Below are 21,897 nucleotides of genomic sequence, written 5' to 3'. Positions count from 1 at the left end.
GGAACAAATTCGTATATGTGTTTGACTGCTGACGCATATAGTGACAATACTTGATCATTGCTGAGTGCATCGAGTAGGGTATATGACTTGTTTTTTTGTCCCGCCAAGATATGTTCTTGAATAAAGCGTAAGAGAGATATTAGATTTTCTGTACCTTAAGATAACGCCCTGAAAACAAGGCAACAAACCAGTGTTGACGGCATCAACACCACTGAAAATACACAAGACCACATTTATAAGGACCCAGGAGAATACGAATAGGAAGCATACGGTGAAGGCTATGTTTGAAAACAAAAAACGGTCAGAAGTATTCGAGGACGGTGCTCAAAATCAATAACAAGCGATGATACCGACATCGTTGCGACTTGAGATATGAAACGGCAAGCACAAGAACAAATCCAGGGACTGTCCCATGCCATGTTCCCAGACCAGCGTATACGATCCTGTGTTTGGAATGAAGAGAGTATATGAGTGCTTTGGTTTCGGTTTATAGATCAAAGTAGTCGGTTTGTAACAATATGATAGTGTCCACCGTTTAAAGAATTTGCTATGCGGCCCGTGTCAAGCTGCTTACGTGGCAAACACAATACCGAGCATGCAGAGCATGCCGATATCTTGACGATCCATTATATTAGCACTGGGCGAGAGTTCATTGGAAGATCCTTTTTTAAGCTTGCGTACAAAGCGAGGCTCTGTCCTAGTCGGTGTGGTGGGGTCGACGAATGCCATCAGTAGTAATATCGCTGGAATTTGGAAGAATGTGAGAAACGAGATGTCGAAACAAAGCAAGTTTGATCATATGAGTACCGACCTGAGAAGGAAAACAAGATCCACCAGACACGTTCCCATATACTGAGTACCAAACCACCCTATGCAATTACGCATCACGTTCGCATACTTTGATTAACAAAAGGAATGAGATGCAACTGGATAAATGGCATTACATAGAATGAAGGCAGATTCGCCCACAGCAAGTTTATGGCGTGGGTAGAGATCAAGGCCAGACCAGTGGTGCGAGAAGGAAATTCCACATGACGATGAGGTACTCTTGTATAGTAGAGGGCAACGAAGAAGGCAATGTCTGTAAATGTCCAAGTCCATAAGTCTAGCACCCCGAAATTCCACTGGTAGACCTTGATGCACTAGAGCAAGAAACAGGATTGTTAAACTGGCAAGCTTTTCATGGAAAGTGAAAGTAAAGAAAGTACTTGTAGTCCAACAAATATAGCGGTAGGTAGCCCTACTAGGGATTCGTGGTCGAATAGAGGTGGCATCTTGCCTGATTTCGTGTTTGTTGCTGCGAATAAATTTTTGGAAATTCAACGATCGACGAGGAGAGCAGAAGCAGTCAGGTGATATCTTTTTCAGTTACGTGTATTATACCAATGAGCGCGTAAAATAAGGTCTTTAGCATCTGATCAGCTCCAACTGTGCACGCTCAAACACTTCCAACAAAACCACCTCTTCGCGCTTTGACACGATAGTGGCCAAAGAGGACACCATGCTAGCAGCAGACTCATCTATAAGGAGCCAGCAAACGGCTCAACTCATCAATGAAGCAAGCAGGCAAGTTCCGACGCGAAAGATCGTATTTGATTCAATGTTGAATGTTTTACATTTCGTTCTATACCTCAATTTAGTAGTTCCATACTCGAATACTTATTCAATTTACATGATCTAATTATGCGTATCGTATTCTACATAGACTCGCCAACGAAATCTCAAACGCTGCCTTCATCTTCAACCAATCAACATTCTCAACATCAGCATCAACATCGCTACTGCCCGCAGATGTGGCATTCAGGGACTTGATTAAGAGCCATCCGAGAGATGCTGCTCATGAAGTACTACATCAAAAGGTATCCTACATGGGGCTTTGGCATTGGCTTCGCTCCTCGAGGAATGATATCTAACACCTCAATGTAGGACGTGTTCTCAAATCTCAAATCACAGTATCTACATATCGCACACAAGAAGCTCCTCCTGGAACGCATATTGGCTTTTCCTCCGGAGTTGGCCAAGCAGCAGGATGTGTTGGATCTAGGTATGAGCATCATGGCAGATGTTCAGAGCCTAGCTCTTTGGTGGCTGACATCTCCTCCACTTCTTATACAGAGACAAGAGTACAGCAAACTATCGAGACCAAGAAGCTTGCTAAAGTGGCGGTTGAAGATACCAAGAAGGAGGTAGAAGAAATGGCGAGGGAGATCTACACAGGTATTTGCTGGTAACAGCTTAACGATTTTTTTTCCTTCAACTACCCATCTAACATGCTCTCTTGTGGTTCTTAGCATATGAAACGTTGAAGAACGACGTCCAACAGCTTTTGAGGTCGTCTACTGATGTATCAGCATTGGTATGTAATGTGGTGTTGCGAGAGTCGTCTGGTCATACGGACTTCTTCTTATACTTTGTTCTGCTATTAGCAACAGCAATTGAACGAAATCGAAGCAGACGATGAAGGTCTTCAAGTAAGTTGAATCAAAAATCAGAAAACTGTCAATCGACACATTCTCAAACTCCAAACTTTTGCGTTAGTCGAGTCAGATTCAAGAACTTGAATCGTCGATACAAAAAGAGGTAAAGTTGAATCATCAGTGACAACAAAATAGCTTTCTTATGAACTATCATGTCTCATCACTAAACCAATCACTCCATCCTCTTAGAACACAAAGATGAAATCCATTCAAACACAAATGTCTGCAGTCACAGCCGAAATCGAATCTACACAGTCAAAAGTCCAAGACATGCAGGACAAACTATCTGTACTAAATCCACAAAAAGTAACAGCCCAACAACAAGCAGAAGATGCTATACGTGCTACTCAACTTCAGGACAAGTCGGTTGAAGAAGTTTGTAGTTGGTACAAGAGAATGACTCCTCTGCTCATGACGATGTTGGGACTCAAGTCTGTGAAATCCACGAGTACAACGTGTATGCAGATGGTGTTTCAGGTTGCTAGCAGTGAGCCTGAACAGGATGCAACTCTGCAAGTATCGTTGGGTGAAGGTGTTGCCGATGTTGATGCCAAGGTAAACGTTGTGGAAGACACCACATTTTTTGTTTGAGTTTCTTTGAGTCCTTTTTTTTGCATCAATCCCCATTTCGAATCACAATTTTAACATCAACCTCACTCTATTCTCAGTTTCTGGATTTGACGCTACCTCTACAGGAAACAATTCGAGAATGTCGACACTACGCTGGCAAGAGACTCGATGACTTGGTACCCCTCTTGATACGTAAATCTATTGATCTGGCACGTCGACATGTATTGAAGATGCGTGAATTGAGAGGAATGGACGGCAAGGATATTGTATATGATGACTTTGGACTGATTATTGAAGGATTGGGGAAAAAGTCTGGTAAGAAATGGAAGTTGCTTGTATCATCGTCGTATCCTAGAGGTGTAGCTGGTGGAATCACAATAGAGGCTTGTGGTGGTGTGGAGTTGCAACACGTCAAGGTATTTTCGAGTGTTGTATGATAGCGTTTTTTGTTCTTCGAATTTCTCACATTCCAAATCGTTCTAGACCAAGATATCAACAGCACAACTCCACACTTTATCTCAAGTGATTCCGATGCTCAATGAGGAGGACTTGTAGAACCAAAAACCATTTGTACGATCAGTATAATGATATAAATCCCAAGTCTTGTTTGTGTAAATAATACAAACAGCCATAGTTTTTCGATACATGATTTTATAAAGCACCAGCGAACTTCAAGTTGGCATGGACCTATGACAAACATGATATGAGTTCTGATACTGGCAAGATAATCAAAAAACTGTAACGACAAGATCTCAAATTACCTCTGGTTTGACTGTAGCAGTAGCACTCAACAATTTCGCAATAACAGCATCTTTACTTTGCCTAAGAGAATCCTGAATCCCTTTAAGTGCTACCTCGGTTTCAGCATTCACTTTGGATACTGCTTCGTCTGATGATCCTCCATACTATGGTGTGTGGTTGAGAGTGAGATAAGAAGCAAAAAAAGCTGACAGTGAATGATGTGCAATGGCATTATAATAGTACCTGCTTTTCAAAGTTGACAAACTCTGCATTCTTTTCAGCCTTTAATGCTTCAATCTCTTTAACTGCTTCTGATCTCGCGTCTTTTAATCTCTGTGTCCTGTCTATACAGACATGATAAGAGTAAGATAATGGAGTATGATGTAAATAATATGTAAATAAATTGATATCAAGGACGTACATTGTCGTGCTTTTGCCACAATCTTTGCTGCTTCCTTTTCAGCTTCTAGGAGTGTTTGAATGCCGGCTGAGGACTAGGTAAGTATGAATACTGTTAGTATATATGTAGTTTCATATAGAATGCGGTAGTTCGAGACTTGCCATGGTTGGAATTCGACGTTATCGACTTATCACTTTAATGGTGAATTTGTAGCGTTACGCTCCCTCGCGTTGATTAGAGCGACAAGGGATGTTCTGTATAAAGGAAACTATCACAAAGGAAAGGAAATAGTGACTGCAAAGACTATGACTATGCGACGACTCCCTCGACGCGTGGTGAATGGGGTTGATTTGAGAAAATCAAAACACCTTGTTTGGTGCAACCCCTAAAACTTGCAAACATCAAGAACACATATTGCAGAGAAGGCTATACCAGATGGTAAGTTTCATGGAAAGAGGATAGACAGACTTAATTGACGCATTCGCACGCATCATTTGAATCAATTCCTCTCGTTTCCTTGACCCCTTTACATAAAGAAATGGATGGATGGCTACGATGAATCTCAAAAGCTACAAAAAACCAACATTCAATATTTGATGGAACAAGTTCAATTACAACATAGAACTAACTCATTTATCTTTCTAATCATTAGTCTCACTGTAAATTCGAACATCCACGTCACGGATCCCTTGGATTCCTCCCACGAAAGAGAGCACGAAGAGTCAGAGGCAAAGTCAAGTCCTTCCCTAAAGACGATGCATCCAAACCAGTCCACATCACTGCATTCATGGGTTACAAGGCTGGTATGACTCATATCGTCAGAGAAATGGATCGTCCTGGTTCAAGTGAGTTTCAACGAAAACATTGCTTTGTCATATATGTGAACCAACATGGCGTCGGAACATACCTAATTCATATTCTTACTATAGAGATGCACAAGAAGGAAGTCGTTGAAGCCGTAACCATCATTGAATGTCCACCTATGGTGATTGTCGGTGTTGTCGGATACGTTGCAACCCCACGTGGATTACGATCTCTCGTCACTGTATGGGCTGAGCACTTGTCTGATGAAGTCAAGCGTCGCTTCTACAAGAACTGGTACCACTCAAAGAAGAAGGCTTTTACCAACTATGCATTGAAGTATGCCAAGGATAATGGTAAACCTATTGCTGAGCAATTGGAACGTATCAAAAAGTATTGCCAGGTTGTACGTGTTATTGCCCATACACAGATTAGGAAAGTTAAGATTGGTGTAAAGAAGGTATGTCTGTGGTGGTGATGTTGGCAAATGGAACCCATTTTCCAGCTAATGGTTGGCGGTTTTTTCCCTTCACAATCTCACACCCGCTCATCATCCCCACTTGTAGGCACACATCATGGAAGTCCAATTGAACGGTGGCACCGTAGCCCAAAAAGTCGACTGGGCCAAGTCCCACTTTGAAAAGGAAGTAAAAGTATCTTCGATCTTCTCCCAAGACGAAATGATTGACATTATCGGCGTCACCCACGGTAAAGGTTTCGAAGGTGTCACTCATCGTTGGGGCACCAAGAAACTCCCACGTAAAACCCATAAAGGTCTCCGTAAAGTAGCTTGTATTGGTGCATGGCATCCATCTCGTGTCCAACGAGCAGTGCCCCGTGCAGGTCAAGATGGATTCCATCATCGTACTGAAATCAACAAGAAGATTTACCGTGTTGGTGCTACTGGTGATGTAAAGAATGGAGCTACGGAATATGATTTGACTGAAAAGAGTATTACTCCTTTGGGTGGATTCCCTCGATTTGGTATTGTCAATGAGGACTTTATTATGGTTAAGGGGTCGACTGTTGGTGTCAAGAAGCGTGTCTTGACTTTGAGAAAGTCGTTGTTGACTCATACCAAGAGGTCTGCTTTGGAGAAAATTGACTTGAAGGTATGATACATCGTCTTTATCAAAGAAAGAATTGCCAGCAAGTCATTATATAATGGCATGATTCGCAACAAATGACTCACGCTCCTTCCCACTAGTTCATTGACACATCATCCAAGTTTGGTCACGGTCGCTTCCAAACTGCTGCTGAGAAAAAGAGTCATTACGGAACCATGAAGAAGGATTTAGAAAAGTAGAATGAGCATTCCTGTAAAAAACGAAATATAGTAACCGTAGTTTAGCAACAAGATGTGTCGTCCTTTTGCCTTGTTTTTTCGCTTAATATGGGCGCTTTCCACGCCTATTTTCTTTTCGCTTCATGCAGTTCTTGTGATATGTTGCAGCAAGCCTGTGTATTGACATATGTTCAGCGAGAGAAAGTGGTGTACAATGCATCAACTACATATTTACTGTTTTCCACCAGCAGCAGCGGCTTGTTGAACCATCTGCTGCATCTTGACGAGTTCCTGATACGACAAAAAACCGTTACGAGTAAGTATCTATATCTGCAGTAACCAACAGAATGGTTCTCATACCTCTTTCTTCTTATCTTGCTTCTCATTCAAGTCCTTGATTTGATTTTCGAGCCTGGATCTATCAATACAACAATACGTCAGAATGTAATCCAATTCAACACCAAAAAAAACCTTGTACATTTCAACACGAATAAACTCAATCCTCTTGATGACATTATCAGCAGCCTCGACTCGATCATGCTTGACAAGCACAGGACCAATTAGTTTGTATACAACTGTGTCGTCTTTTAAGAGTTCGAATTCCTAGTGTTCATATAGTGCATGTTAGCATTGCGATGAATGCGCAGAATGTTGCCAAATGTTTTAAAACACACAAAATGTGAAGAAGGCAATGGCTACCTTTTTAACAGCCTCATTTTCAGATAATTGAGCTTCTAGTTGTGTTCGTGCTGATACTGCTTTCGAGTAGTCTATGAGAAAAAGGATGGTAAGGATTTGCCTAAGTAACATGGTTCGAATGCCTTGAATATTTGTATGGTATATGATGTACCTTTTTGGAGAGCATTGAATACATCTACTTCAGCCTCGAATTTGGATTGCATTGGGGATGTTGAGGCCATATTGTTGGATTCGATGTTTGGTAAGAGTAAAATGGCACAAATGCGAGACTTTGCAGGAAAGGAAGACGTGTAGAGAAGAAGTCCAGCAAATATATTACGCGTATGGAATTATGGAATATCGATACGCGTTGACTTCTATGTTTTCTATCTTCCCAGTCCCTCTGTCTCCCACCTTAAATTCCCATCTTTCAAAAAATTGAGATGACAGAACAGCAATGCGTTTCTACGTTTCTTCACTCCATTCCACATAGCTAGTATCATGGATTGTATCAGTTTGTCAGGAGGTTCGTTTTGATGCACTAAGTCCAAGGAACAACGCCTTCCATTATGAGAACAAAATGATATCGGTATACCACTTGACAAGAGTGCGCCGCCCATGCATCGAGTTGAGACATTTTATACCGCCCCTAAGACACAATAATACTATAAACAAGCAGCTCCCTACAGCAACGATTGATTTATCACAGTTGGAATCATTGATAAAGGCACGAGAAGCAGCGGTCGCTTCATATTTTGATCAGATTATAAAAGCAAAAGATGATTCTCTCAAAAGGATGGAGGATACTCTGAAGAGGATGGATGAGTTGATTGCACGACTAGATCGTCAAACTGCAACATTGAAGGCCCATTTGGCCCTGAACGATGGCACTCTCTCGCTTCGTTCGATATATGGTATGGATGCTGATATTGGAGCATTCTTGGCAGTTTGACAACTCCATACACTCTGGACATTGTAGAGGATCTAGAAACTGCCTCCTTGTTTCGCTACTCAGGAACTCGCCATCAAAAATGGCAACTCTATGCTGAATCAAACATTGGCAAGGATTTGGTGACCATGCTATCAAGTTGTGGCTCGTCCACCTTGTCACCTCGAGATGTAGCCGATCAGATGACTCGACTCTCTGATGTATTATCTGCTCGAGTACATCAATATACAAAAAGGGATTTCGGGGTAGAGCTCTCTCTGGAACATATCGCCACTCATGATGCGTGTCTACTAAACGCAATATGCAAGAAAGCTGGTTACGCAGTTACTGTAGTACCCAAAACTACTGGAAAATTCATAGTTTGTATATAAGTAGCAAGTTTGTATATAAGTCAATAGAAACCAGCTCCAGACTACGTTTCACCAGAAATATGTCAAGTTTGGAATTCTTCCGTCGTCTTATATATAAGAGATTTTATTTAGAACAAATGATAAGAGAAGAAACAGATAACTTTCGCTGGACGGTGAATCTTATAGCAACGCAACCAATGACCAAGCTCAAAACACGTAAAACTTTCGATATAGACGCGTTCCCAACACCTCCAGGCTCTCTTACAAACTCTTCAACACGCCGACATAACAAAACTTCAAACATGTCGACAATAGCAGCCAAACTAGCGCACCTCGCATCCATCCGGTCTTCCATCCTGTCCATCCCGCTGATAACAACGCCCAAAGCACGCGTCCTAGCCCAACCATCGCAACGAGTCAAATTCCTCACACACTATCCTCCCAATGTCAGTAATCTACGACTAGCAAACCAGGATCCAGACTTGAAGCTATTGGACCTCGTCGATGTGAGGTATCAGGAGTTGAAGGAACGGGAATTGAGGTTTAATGCCAGGGGGAAGCTGGTTAGGGTGTCTGGTATGTATGATGAACATTTGATGCTTGGTTTTTTTGTTGGAGGTTACTGACGACAATCCTTGAATAGTTATGAATGGACCGCAGAAGAGAGTTGAAGGTGGCAAGAAGAAAAAGAGATAGGATTGCTGATTGAGACGGTATCCAAGGATAGCGTCCTCAGTTTTTTTGCTCATGATAGTCGACGCTCACAACCTCATTTTGTATAAATCAAACACTACTATTATAGATATAATAACTCCTTTTCATTAAATCGTATATGAGAAATTGCTCTGTTATGTACAAAAGTGTTCAAGATGCAAGAGGGTGTCAAGCTTAGGCGGTGAATGTCCTTTCCCTTGCAATCACTAGGAAAGGAGGATATGGTCAATTATCAGGCTCGGTTGATAGTGTAAGAAGAGGGAGACCATACCAGTAGGATCAAACTTGATCAAGATGGTAGTTCGTAATGGAAAAGCATCCGTAGCAGTTGAATGTGCCGAGACTCTTGATGGCTAAGTTGGTGTGATTGCAATGTAAGTGGCTATGACTCAGTGATAAACACGTAAGGCCCAAAAACGAATGTCCATGTCGAGTGAAATGCCGTGAGACTTACAAACCCACACCCATCCAGTATCCCCTCCACAATCCCAGCAACAAACGCACTAGCATTCAACTGCGACATTTCCTTTGGTATGGCAATGAATTTCGATATCGGGGGCTCGTTATCTGATATCATGTCTGTTTCAAACCAGAAAAAGTCAGTTACTTGCGAGCAAACCCCAAAAATTGTATACCACATCTTACATTCATCTTCCTGCTCGGTACTCTTCTCGAGCGCATCGGCCTGTTTGCCAAACAGGGTCTTCCATATATTTGAGTGAATGAATGAGAGGACACCCAGTACCCGTGTTTCTCGACGAGCGTTGCGTTCTCGCCAGACTGTTAGTTCGAGGACACGGACGCCGACTCGGTAGCCAAAGTCGCTTAGTCTAGATGTAAGATTGCGTGAGAAATATGGTAATAATGTCTTTGAATGAATGTCCCACTGTCGTGATTTACTTTTTCTCAAAATCTTGAATGCCATTGACACGTTTCTGGGTATACTGCATCATTTCAGAGAAGAGGAATGCGTATGCTGATAGGCTGATCTGCAAAATAATAAGTAATTGGGTTTAATTAGCAATCACATCAAGTATAGAAGCTCGTCAATGTCACGAAATGTTGGGATATCTCACTTCACCAGCTTTTCCTTTGCCCAAGTTACGCTCTAGAATAGGAGGTCTTCGCGATAATGAAGATCCAGTAGATGCCATGGAGAGCCGTCCAGCTGCTTGCGCCATGCTTAGTTCGTGTTTGTACAAGTTTTTGAAATTGTTGGAATTTGGACCATACATTGGAAGCGATATAGGAATCGAAGCGGCTTCAGACTACGTGACAGCGATACGGGTGGCTAAAAAAACGCGTCGCTAACTCTTATACGCCATCCTCCATCCAGTTACAACATACGTTCGAAAAACTCAAACCTCTTGCGAACGGGTAAAAGTAGAAGAACGCTATATATAACCAAGTGCCATGGCCACAAGTAGTTTCCAAATTTCACCACTTCCCAGTGTCGATCCAGATTTGGATAGATTCGGTAAGTCAAAAACTGGTGTTTTCCTAGCCCAAATCATCACTTCTTGACCAACACCTTCACAATAGACCGAACAGCAGTCCTCAAGGCCAAAGAAGACTTTTTCCGTGAACAGTTAGTGCGTACTGAAGAGATTATTGTATTACGGGACAAGATGAGATGGTGTTATCGACGTGAAGGTGTCAATCATTTGCAAAATGTAGGTTGTTGTTGAAAATGTAGTTTTGTGTTCTAAGTGGAGTGGATGCAGAGAGTTATGAACTGTATTTGGCATCTCTGGCTGCTCTTGATGGTTGCGGATGCTCGACGGTTTAGCTTCTGACACAGCACAAATAACACTTAGTGTCGGCACTTGACTACACAATACCTGGATTTGCTGCGGGCTGCAAAGGATGGCTGGATTGTGCCATTCAGATACCCTGAACAGAAGGCTGCTGCTCCTTCTGCTGAAGAAGGACATTAAGAAGAATCTTGTTGTAAGTGCGTTGTGTCCAATGTAGTATGTTTTGATTCAGTATGGCTGACACCCTTTGAACTTTTAGGTATCGCTATCAAAAATATATAAATCACTATTAAAAAAGAAGTCGCATCGTGTTTTCGAAACGTTTCAACAAACTAGCAGACGCACAATTCCAAGACGGCTATATGCAAGTTTTGATTTGTACGAATGTGTGAAAGCTAAAAACAACAACTAATAACGAATAACTACTCCTTCTACCAGCATAGACGATATGTGACATATCTAGGTCGACATGAGGAAATCAGTGAATAGCAACAAAAAAAGAAGCAAGATCGGCTCTTGGATGACCACTTACTTTCCAGCAGTCTCACTAGGCCGAATAATACGCACAACCTGTCCACGTTTCAATCCATAATATTTTGCTATTGGATCTCCAAGTTGGATTCGTGGGAGTTGTTGTTCTTTCAATCGACTAGGATGAAAAAAAGAAGTTAGAGTAGATGGGGAAAGAGGGAAGTAGGCATATTACATACTATCGTTGCAGCAACTGCTTCTTTTCAGCATCACTCATGACCTCATGAGCAGGTACCAAAATGTGTCGTGTAATGTTGACCAATAGTTCGTTTTCCTTGAAAAGTTCGAGGTGGTAGGTTTGTTGCATTTCTTGTACGATCTATGTTATACAAAATGTGCGTGTTAGACTATGTGGAGTAATCAAGAGCTCAATACGTACCTGAGCCGCTTGAGAAGTGAGTGATTTCTGAAAGACAAGGATGCCTCGAGAGTATCTCATTTCTTCCATTCTTTTGAATATCCTGATGAGAAACAAGAGCAAAATTAGGCTATGAATCGAATGCTAAAAAAAGCACAAGAATGGAATACCGCACTCACATTTTAATGATTTCCTTCCCAACTTTCTCATCATGAAACACCACCAGTAACTCATCGCCTCCCCTCTCATCAGGATACTTGACAATAAAAGACATGTTTGGACGACTACATCATAACAACCGTCAGCTTCTTTGCTCACAATCATGTTTTTTGTGATTCCCACAAACAATATAATGTCTTCATTCACACATACTCTGGTTTGCCATTTGGACAATAAATCTGTTTGAATTCTTCTAATGATTGACCTGATTGTGCTTGAGATACTTGATATCCCTATGACAAATGTGTCAATCACAAAAAGCTTGAGGTCAGAAAAGGAAACGAAACTTACTCGGTCAGACACCATTTCAAGGAGCGTCTTGAAGATCCTGTACAGTCTGGAGGCTTCCTCTTCTTCGGGCGTCATTGCTGAACTCATCTTTGGAGAGGGGATGTGCTAGGCAGCTTGCAAAACTGGAATAGATCAAAACCAAGAAGAAGTTTCAGGGAAGGCGTTTTGGAGCTATGTGGAGGTATCACGTCGCAAATAAGAGCAAGTACAGAGTCTCAGGCATCAACGAACGATAATCGACGTTTCAAACGCGTATTGAAACAGGTTACTACATTTTATGTCAAGAAAACAAAAACTACTGTACGTTGTAGCGATCAAACCTTTGAGGGTGATCGACCCAATTTAGCTCTCATAGCATCAAGAGTCATCTTAAAAATACCAATCGAAATAGCCTCTTCCATGGCTTCCTTCATTGACTCGTTCGTGAGGAACTTGGATTCAAAGGTCGCGAACGTTACATTCCCATCAATACCCTCAGTGAATTGCCATCTTCCGAAATAGTCGACTGTTTCACCAGGGAAGCTAATTTGGGGTAAGGGCTGTGTTAGCCTGAAAGATGTAAACAAAAGGTGATACGTTGGAGTCGAGCTCACGGATTCTTGGATTTCTCATCGGGGCCCGCGCCTATTTCCGAGAGGAAGAGTGAAATATTAGTGTTTAGACGTGAATGGAATTCAGTGCTGTTGGACGTACTCAAGAGGGCGTATTTCACAATGTGGTCTTGGTCATCAAGTCCTACCAAGAGTTCGCGGATTGACTTTCCCTCACCTAGTTAGCAGGTCAACCGTCATATCAGGCCAATTGATCTTGGGCATGCAAAAAAAGCAACTACTAAATACGCCCTTACCCAAAGTAACAACACGGATGCTACCACCAACTTCAGTACTCACACCATTCTTATTCTCAAGCGTACTGGGAACTCCCAGGAAGGCTGGTAAACTAACAAGTTAAATGAGAATGCGTATACGACTATGAAGGTTGATGCAGTTTGAATATGTACATTACCCTCCAAAGTCTCGACCGACTTTCCAGACCGTCTCTATATCGGCATCGATTACACCAGAGTATCTTGCGACTACGGGGACTAGTTTTTCGGATACCTATAGGTGAGAATGTTGAGGGTTAGAGCTTGTTTTCGTTTGTTTGGTGGCGGCAACTGGCAGACCATGATTTGTTACGGTTTTTGTCATGGTGCACAGTCGTGTGATGAGAGGACCCAGTTGGACCCACGTTGAGGAAACACGTTTTGCGCGCCATTGAATGCCATTGAAGGGTGTAGCTTACAGCTCGTATGAGAAAGTGAGAAAGGCTTTAGTTGTTGTAGTAGCGTAGCTTGTAATGATATGACGCGTAGTTGTACTCTCTCTCTCTCTCTTTCAAGATTATGATAAAAGATTTGCCTGTATGTGGAATTTGGAATTGAAACCATTGGGAATATTCATTTGGCATTTGGCACGTTCAATTGGCGTTAGCGACCGGTACTAACGTTCAAACTTGGAAAGCTGTTGAAGGCAGGCGTTTTGGTGCGGCGAGTCGGAGGTATCACGTCGCAAAGGAGAGACGGCACAATTTATAAAGCGTTAACAACCGATAATCGACAATTTGAACGCGTTTTCAAAGAGACTACAGCAGCTTTTGTTCAAAAACAAAGTATACCAAACAAATCAGAGCTTTGAAGGTGGTCGACCCAATTTAGCTCTCATAGCATCAAGAGTCATCTTAAAAATACCAATCAAAATAGCCTCTTCCATGGCTTCCTTCATTGACTCGTTCGTGAAGAACTTGGATTCAAAGGTCGCGAACGTTACATTCCGATCAATACCCTCAAACCCTCAGTGAATTGCCACCTTCCGAAATAGTCGACTGTTTCACCAGGGAAGCTAATTTGGGGTAAGAGCTGTGTTAGCCTGAAAGATGTAAACAAAAGGCAATACGTTGGAGTCGGCTCACGGATTCTTGGATTTCTCATCGGGGCCCGCGCCTATTTCCGAGAGGAAGAGTGAAATTTTAGTGTTTAGACGTGAATGGAATTCAGTGCTGTTGAACGTACTCAAGAGGGCGTATTTCACAATGTGATCTTGGTCATCAAGTCCTACCGAAATACGTGAAGAACTCGCAAGAAACAAGAAGACCCAGCAGATTACCAGATGCACCATTTTATAACTCTATTCAATTTGTTATGTGCAGGTGCACTGTGGTGCTCCAATTCGCGTCCAAATTTTTCAGTTTAGTCAATGTTGGTCCAACAACGATACCTACCTTACTTCAATGTGCGTCGATGTTAGATTTCACTTAGGAATCGGTGAATTTGGTCAACTCAATTACATGAAAAGCAGACTCTACTAGGCAACATTGGAAGACTTTGCAAGTAACAGAGTACTTGTGTCCCAACGCTGGCAAAAAAACACCATTTCCATGAGCTGACAAGCTTACCAAATTTTGTAAGTGAGTACTACAGAGATGACTGCTATGGCCTTCGTACAGGATATGGTGTATAGGGTAACGAAACAAGCATTTAGACCACCACCAAACCACTACCACCACTAAAACTCTTGAAGGTGGTCCCAGCAGCAAGACTGAGCGCTTCTCCAAGGGCAAGCATTGTATTGGTATGGAAAGTAGAGCACCCATACTGTGTGTGAAATTTCGGTTGTTGTAGGATGTGCTTGACATAAACAACGGTGGATATAACAGAGGAATCTCCTTCAAAAATTCATTTCTTGTTTTGTCAAGTATGAAGGCCCCCGCCAGGCAAGCTTCACCAGCTTCCTTCCACTCTTGCCAAATGTTGAGAAAACAAGTCCGCCTAACGATAAATCTTTGCATATCCATGACTGTTGTCGCTCGGTGGTAATGAAGTTTAAGCTCTTGAAATAACAGGTCCACATTCCGCCGTTGGACAACTTGTCGGGGAACCTGGGTGAAGACGATGTTTGTGCCTTGTTGTCCGACACCTGTGAGACACGATTGGTGCAAGAGAATAGTCTGGTGAAGCAAGTCTATCTTTAGGAAATTACAAATGATCGACTAGTTCCCATGGTTATTATTGCTGTTTCGAGCTGAGAAGAGGCCAAGAGAAATGGATGCTGCCGCCAAAGCAGCTGCAACGAATCGTGTTTCAGTACTCCAAGAACTGTCAGTGGTCAGTTCGGTTGGAGCGTCTCCAGGATTTGACGACACAGATAGAGACCTTGTCTGTGGGTACAAATGACCATGCAATGCATGTTCTGCATCGCCTAATACATACATGAGTATATCATACAAGACATTTCAAAGACATCAACTATTCTCTTACCGTCAAGCAACGCTATGTCATAGTAGGCCAACTGGCCGTCTGACGTCACCGTACCGGCCTGGACTGCCGCATGCGGATAAAGTCTTTGAACTTGTTTCCGATATTTCTCTGCTTGATCTATGACCTCCTTTCGTTGCTGGCGAGCATTTGCGGTACTCAGATACTTCACCTAAGATAAGAAAACTCATAGGCAAACTCGTGGTCATTGTAGATCGCAACTGCGGCCTTACTTCTAATACCAGATACGTATCATACCCATCTGTCACGACAAGATCACCTTTCCCCAAGTCGGGCCTCCTTGGAAAAGGTTCCCATTCATAGCGCCAGACATAAGGGAATCTGAGTATGCATTCGTCTGGTTGCTCTAAAATGAATTTGACCAATTCGTGTTCCTTAATAGAAGGCCCATGAAGTTTGCAATCGTAGCGGCAAGATATTTTGTTGCGTAGCTCAGCATCTTGACGTAGGATTTGCTCCATTGGGATTTCTATGAAAGCAATTGCATGAGATGCGTTAAATGTATCGAGAACCGTCCATAGTACCAAGTAGATACCAGAAATCTGAGACAAGAAACAAGAGGGAACCACGTCGACGCTTTCAAGGTCCTACAACTCCCAGAAACAGATTATCCAAAGTTGGTGGCACAACAAATAGACAGAGCACTTTTTCTGCAGCTATCCAGTACATACTTCGAACCAGCAACAATTGCTTCCAAGAGCGTCTACAAGGGCCTTCAATAATTTTCTAGTTCCTAGTTCTTATTAAAGTGTCTCCCACAGTTCAACATTTATATCCAATTCAGCCACAGAAACAATCCCAGCATATGTTACATTCAACTGTCCCATCGTGCCTTTAGTGACATATAAGAGTACAAAGAGGCAACTTGGTACTTACAATTACAAATCTGAAACAGATTGAAGGAACACCACTACAATGTATGCTGAGGTAAAAGCATGGATTTTGAATCATATGCTGTAAACGTAGAATGGTTATTGCTGGTTTAAATAGAGTCTGTAGTTGGCAGACATATCTACCACATTTTTCAGAGAACTACATCTCTTTTAAGTATAACTTGGCTCTATTGTGTTCGAACTCTGGATGTGTGAGAACGCACAGTACAATAGTACAATGTTGGATGCCAGACACGTCCAGTTTCAACATTCAGCTAACTGGTAGATATTTTCCGGACCTGCTGTAATTAAGATGTTGAGATATTTAAATATTTGCTTGTGGTCGCTTTCAAACCTATCTTTTGATTGTTCTCTCAAGGTCATCTACCAACTCGAAGTGCTGATCAGATCTAAAAAGTCCCAGATGAACGGGGATTTGCCTTTCTAACAGCGTCTTTCAAACAGCGTTGTCTGCACAGCTAGCTAGATTTTTAGGGCGCCTTGCGCCCAGCCTGTGTATAATATTGTTAAAACACATCTCGAATAATATTAATATACGACTTGTTTCAAAAAAAGAAAAAATCATAACCAGATTCTATTTAAAAACCTAAAACACCAGCCAGGCTATGAAAATTCCAACATAAATGTTGACGCCCTTCTGCATTGATGAATAAACCACTGGAAATCGGGGCATCACGCCATGTGAAAGCAGGACGAAGAGGCCCATTTGACACAAAAGCCATGACATGGCCCGAATTCCTTCCAGATCAAGCAGATAGGCAACGGCGTAAATAACTTTGAGAGATAGAGTCCATAAAGAAAAACTATTTGAAAGTTAAATTTAGCATTTTCGGACGTCGAATTCAGAATTTACACAGCGTCAAATCAAAGCGAGTCAGCAAACACTCTAGTTCCAGCAATCACCAACAAACAAGAGCTTTAATACGTGATTCACTTACTGTGTTTGAACTTGTAGAGGAACCTTTGTAAGATGAGCGACAATAATGGCAGCTATCATCAATGGATATGTTTCCAACAAATTCTGTGTGCCAGCGCTCGCCCTTGCTGCCATTCCAGTTAAATCCTCCCAGTTAGCTATCAAACAATGTGACTGTTAGTGGGAAGTGGCTCTCAATTCGTCTCTATCTGCCTTTCTCTCCTTCCCTATAGCTCTCTCTCTCTCCCTGTTTCTCTCAGTTTCAATACCTTGATGCGTGTAACCTACGACATCCCGAACTTCCAATGACACAGAAAGGTGGTCCATAATAACGTGTTGAAACAGCCCGGCGAGTGCCAAACAAGCGAATGGAACATTCTCCGGACCTGTGTTGTGTTGTGTTGTTGCATTGTTGTGTTGATTTGTGTTGTAAAGTGACATTATGAAAGTTATAAGGTTAGATACTTCAAACATGATGAACGGAACGAATTGACTTATTGAGTTAAACTCATAAATGTTAACGAAACTAACCACTTACCAAGGCCCAAAACACCAAAAATTCTCATAAAACCTGGCAAACCATATTTGTTTATGATATCCAGCTGATGTCCTACCAGAGTCAAATACAAGCTAGTCCCCCATTCGCAAAGGAGCCAAATGAGCAATTCGACTGTTCCTGCCTTTACTTTGTCGTTCATAGCGGAACCGTTGGATATGTCGTGGTCCAAAGAACCAAATCTGCATCCGTTGTTTCTGCAACGTGCTGTTGTATGTCTGTAACTGCCCAATCGCCCGTTTCCACTGACACCATGTCTCGGTTTCCAATCAAAACAAAGCAAGTCTTGCCTTTTCAGTGTCCTTCCTTTTGACAAGGGAGACACATTTAACAGATGCAGTTGTCTTTGACTCTTGATCCTCAATATAGCCAGCAAAAGTCGATGGGGTGAGAATCTCTAAAGGCAAACAGCCTTTTCTTTGCTCTTCTGAGATTTTCAGTCGCTTGATTCGTTCTCTGTTTAGTTATATTGCTATTAGCTCATACAGCGTCTACTCCTCTCCATAGAATTAATATGCAAGACTTCATTCAACGGTTAGTTGAATGGCTATCAAGTACCGAGGAAGTTGTATTTGAATGGCTATCAAGTACAAAGGACTTTGCGTTTGAATGGTTACTCTATGCTGGGATCCTCGCAATGGAACTGTTAAAAAATGGTTGTATGGGAATAGTCATTGGCGCTATAGGATTGCCTCTTATCATTGCGACAATCCCATTTTTATTGGGATTTACTGTTGGAGGAATCGCATCAGGATCGATTGCTGCATTTTGTATGGCATTCCACCGTGGATATGTCCCAATTGGTGGTTTTGTTGCTACGATGCAGAGTATTGGTACAAACGGGTTATATTTAGCTTGTCGAAAAGCAACTGTATGCTTTGGTGCGTTAGTTGGATTGTTTATAGGATGTTATGTAACATTCGTAAGCAATACTAACCACGCGGAAACGATTATTGGATCGGTATGAACTCTTAGTTTGATAGTAGCCTCCACAATTTGTGATAAAAGCATATAAACTAGTATACACATAACAATGACGCATAAAACGTCTGTATAGACATGTAAACAGGTAGACCATCCTCAAACGATAAATGTTGCTCTTCTGGATTATTCGGTCGGTATTTTGTATTGGGTATTTTGTAACAGTTTGTCAAAACAGAATGGCAGCTGCAACCCCATATACCGATGCTGAACTAGCAGTTGTACCTGAGAGCAGCGTAACAGAATTATGGCTACGATCAAACAAAGAGTTCAAACTCCAATGTGAACATTTTGCTAGAGTATGATTGACTATTGCAAAAATGAAAGTGTCCAATACAAGAAGAAAGTTGAGAGAGATCTGATGTCGCAGCTCGTGAATGGGAGGGAATCCCAGAGGTCTCCGAGATTCGAAGCACCAACAAGGATAACTTCACACCTAGAATTAAAGAGATCATTAATGAACTGTCAAGGACATATTCGAGTGCGCGGTATTTTTGCAGCTGCAAATGGTCAACGGAAGGCTTCTCCAGAATATGCTGGCAAGTTGGGAATGAGAGAGCTTTCTTGGCAACCAGAGGAAACGTACCTGGAAAAACAAGTTGCAACTGTAAAGGAGTCGTTAGCGCTGATGGACAGAATTTCAGCAAATCGTTTATCGCTAGATTGAAAACCTGTCTCGTTTGGTCACTGCGTTGGGAGTAGGATGTATCAAGTCCACCTTGATGACTCAATAAAAAAGTCGACCAAGGGAACGCGTGTGTTGCTCCACATCTTAAGCCACGGTTCCCGTCTCGAAGATTGTTACAATATTGTGCTATTGTCAGCATAATGTGAATTTGTATTAACAAGACAACAGCGATAGCCATTGATATTGCTAGTATATGCTCCGTACAGGTTACACATAGCACGTCGTATAATTCCATTTTTGTATACTGATTCTACTACTTTCTGGTTGTTGTTGCTAATTCCATTATTGATTCTGCGCTTGAACGGAATTGTCCCATGTCCTCATCTATTTCGATTCCAAAGGCCCTTCGAATCAATCTAATGGCATGACAATGATTGTTCCATGTCAAATGGAGGGGGGTTGAATAATCGCCACATTACATGCACACTTGCGCTCTCAAGCGTTCATCTCCTTCCTTCAACAGTTCGCGGATTGACTTTCCCTCACCTAGTTAGCAGGTCAACCGGCATATCAGGCCCATTGATCTTGGGCATGCAAAAAAAGCAACTATAAATACGTCCTTACCCAGAGTAACAACACGGATGCTACCACCAACTTCAGTACTCACGCCATTCTTATTCTCAAGCGTACTGGGAACTCCCAGGAAGGCTGGTAAACTAACAACTTAAATGAGAATGCGTATAAGACTATGAAGGTTGATGCAGTTTGGATATGTATATTACCCTCCAAAGTCTCGACCGACTTTCCAGACCGTCTCTATATCGGCATCGATTACACCAGAGTATCTTGCGACTACGGGGACTAGTTTTTCGGATACCTATAGGTGAGAATGTTAAGGGTTAGAGCTTGTTTTCGTTTGTTTGGTGGCGGCAACTGGCAGACCATGATTTGTTACGGTTTTTGTCGTGGTGCACAGTCGTGTGATGAGAGGACCCACGTTTTGCGCGCCATTGAATGCCATTGAAGGGTGTAGCTTACAGCTCGTATGAGAACGGTTGATAGTTGTTGTAGTAGAGCGTAGCTTGTAATGAAATGACGCGTAGCTGTACTCTCTCTCTCTCTCTTTCAAGATTATGATAAAAGATTTGCCTGTATGTGGAATTTGGAATTGAAACCATTGGGAATATTTATTTGGCATTTGGCACGTTTAATTGGCGTAAGCGACCGGTACTAACGTTCAAACTTGGAAACTGTTGAAGGCAGGCGTTTTTGGTGCGGCGAGTCGGAGGTATCACGTCGCAAAGGAGAGACGGCACAATTTATAAAGCATTAACAACCGATAATCGATAATCGACAATTTGACGCGTTTTCAAAGAGACTACAGCAACTTTTGTGCAAAAACAAAGTATACCAAACAAATCAGAGCTTTGAAGGTGATCGACCCAATTTAGCTCTCATAGCATCAAGAGCCATTTTAAAGATACCAATGGAAATAGCCTCTTCCATGGCATCCTTCATTGACTCGTTCGTCAGGAACCTGGATTCAAAGGTCGCGAACGTTACATTCCCATCGATACCCTTGGTGAATTGCCATCTTCCGATATAGTCGACTGTTGCGCCAGGGAAGCTGATTTGGGTAGGGCTTGTGTTAGCCTGGAAGATGTACGTAATAAGATCTAAACATGTAGGCTCACGGATTTTTGGATTTCTCATGGGGAGCCAAGTCTATGTTTGAGAAAACAGATTGCTATTTAGTCACATTTGGCGTGTCATGGAATCCTATGATCGACGTACTCAAAAGGGCGTATTTCACAATGTGGTCTTGATCATCGAGCGCTACCAAGAGTTCCCGGATGGATTTTCCATTACCTAGGAGTTAACCGTACGTCAATTGGCAATGTTCTTTGGCATATACAATATGCAACTATGACGCCTCACCAAAATCAATAACACGGATGCTACCACCAACTTCATTACCCACACCATTCGTATTTTCAAGCGTACAGGCAACCCCAAGGATGGAAGGCACTCTAAATTTCAATAAGAATGAGTATAATGGGAATATGACAAGGTTGATGCGGTTTGGATTCAAGCTAACTTTGCAAAGTCTCGAGCGACAGTCCAGACTTTGGCTACATCAGCGTCGATTACGCCAGAGTATCTTGCGACAACGGGAACTAGTTTTTCGGATACCTATAGATGAAATGTAGTGGTTATAGCTTGTTTCGTTGGTTTGAATCGCGGCAACTGGCATACCATGGTCGGTTATTTTTTGTGGTGTTGCAAAGAGCAACGAACAACCACACGGTTTACTGCCTATATTAAAACATCGGGAATATTAGTTTAGCGCGTATAATTTGCGTATGGAGTATGGAGACCACTATTAACGTGCAAACGTTTGATCGGTTCATGAAAGTCCGTCTCCAACCAATCCCAACAGTTCTTCGGCGATCGCAAACCTGTCTCGGTGTCAGCATCAAGGAGATACC

At 42.2% G+C, this 21,897-nt stretch overlaps 9 protein-coding genes across 9 annotated transcripts; 5 read left to right on the top strand and 4 right to left on the bottom strand.

Moving 5' to 3' along the window:
- Window positions 1-1,501: 1,501 nt before the first annotated feature.
- SmJEL517_g01986 (uncharacterized protein) lies at window positions 1,502-3,602 on the top strand (the record flags this gene model as incomplete). Its single annotated transcript, XM_031167914.1, has 10 exons — window positions 1,502-1,602; window positions 1,706-1,859; window positions 1,927-2,044; window positions 2,116-2,217; window positions 2,292-2,356; window positions 2,427-2,471; window positions 2,539-2,580; window positions 2,667-3,032; window positions 3,146-3,463; window positions 3,531-3,602. 10 exons carry the CDS (start codon window positions 1,502-1,504, stop codon window positions 3,600-3,602), a joined length of 1,383 nt encoding a protein of 460 aa, XP_031026075.1.
- Window positions 3,603-3,698: 96 nt separating this feature from the next.
- SmJEL517_g01985 (uncharacterized protein) lies at window positions 3,699-4,352 on the bottom strand (the record flags this gene model as incomplete). The annotated part of the gene is made up of 5 exons (XM_031167913.1): window positions 3,699-3,734; window positions 3,809-3,952; window positions 4,032-4,132; window positions 4,210-4,275; window positions 4,346-4,352. 5 exons carry the CDS (start codon window positions 4,350-4,352, stop codon window positions 3,699-3,701), a joined length of 354 nt encoding a protein of 117 aa, XP_031026072.1.
- A 271-nt stretch (window positions 4,353-4,623) lies between these two features.
- On the top strand, window positions 4,624-6,295 carry SmJEL517_g01984 (uncharacterized protein; the record flags this gene model as incomplete). Its single annotated transcript, XM_031167912.1, has 5 exons — window positions 4,624-4,626; window positions 4,841-5,033; window positions 5,118-5,449; window positions 5,556-6,101; window positions 6,197-6,295. 5 exons carry the CDS (start codon window positions 4,624-4,626, stop codon window positions 6,293-6,295), a joined length of 1,173 nt encoding a protein of 390 aa, XP_031026073.1.
- Window positions 6,296-6,505: 210 nt separating this feature from the next.
- SmJEL517_g01983 (uncharacterized protein) lies at window positions 6,506-7,194 on the bottom strand (the record flags this gene model as incomplete). The annotated part of the gene is made up of 5 exons (XM_031167911.1): window positions 6,506-6,565; window positions 6,635-6,692; window positions 6,753-6,877; window positions 6,974-7,044; window positions 7,125-7,194. 5 exons carry the CDS (start codon window positions 7,192-7,194, stop codon window positions 6,506-6,508), a joined length of 384 nt encoding a protein of 127 aa, XP_031026153.1.
- A 1,359-nt stretch (window positions 7,195-8,553) lies between these two features.
- SmJEL517_g01982 (uncharacterized protein) lies at window positions 8,554-8,947 on the top strand (the record flags this gene model as incomplete). The annotated part of the gene is made up of 2 exons (XM_031167910.1): window positions 8,554-8,827; window positions 8,895-8,947. 2 exons carry the CDS (start codon window positions 8,554-8,556, stop codon window positions 8,945-8,947), a joined length of 327 nt encoding a protein of 108 aa, XP_031026077.1.
- A 192-nt stretch (window positions 8,948-9,139) lies between these two features.
- SmJEL517_g01981 (uncharacterized protein) lies at window positions 9,140-10,146 on the bottom strand (the record flags this gene model as incomplete). Its single annotated transcript, XM_031167909.1, has 6 exons — window positions 9,140-9,171; window positions 9,237-9,318; window positions 9,420-9,544; window positions 9,611-9,795; window positions 9,866-9,954; window positions 10,042-10,146. The coding sequence occupies 6 exons, from the start codon at window positions 10,144-10,146 to the stop codon at window positions 9,140-9,142; spliced, it is 618 nt and encodes a 205-aa protein (XP_031026219.1).
- A 232-nt stretch (window positions 10,147-10,378) lies between these two features.
- On the top strand, window positions 10,379-10,902 carry SmJEL517_g01980 (uncharacterized protein; the record flags this gene model as incomplete). The annotated part of the gene is made up of 3 exons (XM_031167908.1): window positions 10,379-10,442; window positions 10,508-10,638; window positions 10,783-10,902. The coding sequence occupies 3 exons, from the start codon at window positions 10,379-10,381 to the stop codon at window positions 10,900-10,902; spliced, it is 315 nt and encodes a 104-aa protein (XP_031026076.1).
- A 251-nt stretch (window positions 10,903-11,153) lies between these two features.
- SmJEL517_g01979 (uncharacterized protein) lies at window positions 11,154-12,208 on the bottom strand (the record flags this gene model as incomplete). The annotated part of the gene is made up of 7 exons (XM_031167907.1): window positions 11,154-11,181; window positions 11,255-11,371; window positions 11,433-11,572; window positions 11,633-11,714; window positions 11,791-11,895; window positions 11,984-12,063; window positions 12,122-12,208. 7 exons carry the CDS (start codon window positions 12,206-12,208, stop codon window positions 11,154-11,156), a joined length of 639 nt encoding a protein of 212 aa, XP_031026165.1.
- Window positions 12,209-18,436: 6,228 nt separating this feature from the next.
- On the top strand, window positions 18,437-18,766 carry SmJEL517_g01978 (uncharacterized protein; the record flags this gene model as incomplete). The annotated part of the gene is made up of 1 exon (XM_031167906.1): window positions 18,437-18,766. One exon carries the CDS (start codon window positions 18,437-18,439, stop codon window positions 18,764-18,766), a length of 330 nt encoding a protein of 109 aa, XP_031026164.1.
- Between the last annotated feature and the right edge of the window lie 3,131 nt (window positions 18,767-21,897).

The sequence above is a fragment of the Synchytrium microbalum genome, assembly GCF_006535985.1.
Source record: "Synchytrium microbalum strain JEL517 chromosome Unknown SmJEL517_scf0007, whole genome shotgun sequence".
Lineage (NCBI taxonomy): Eukaryota > Fungi > Chytridiomycota > Chytridiomycetes > Synchytriales > Synchytriaceae > Synchytrium > Synchytrium microbalum.
Note: the sequence above shows the minus strand (reverse complement) of the source record. Positions and strands in the feature narration are given on the sequence as shown.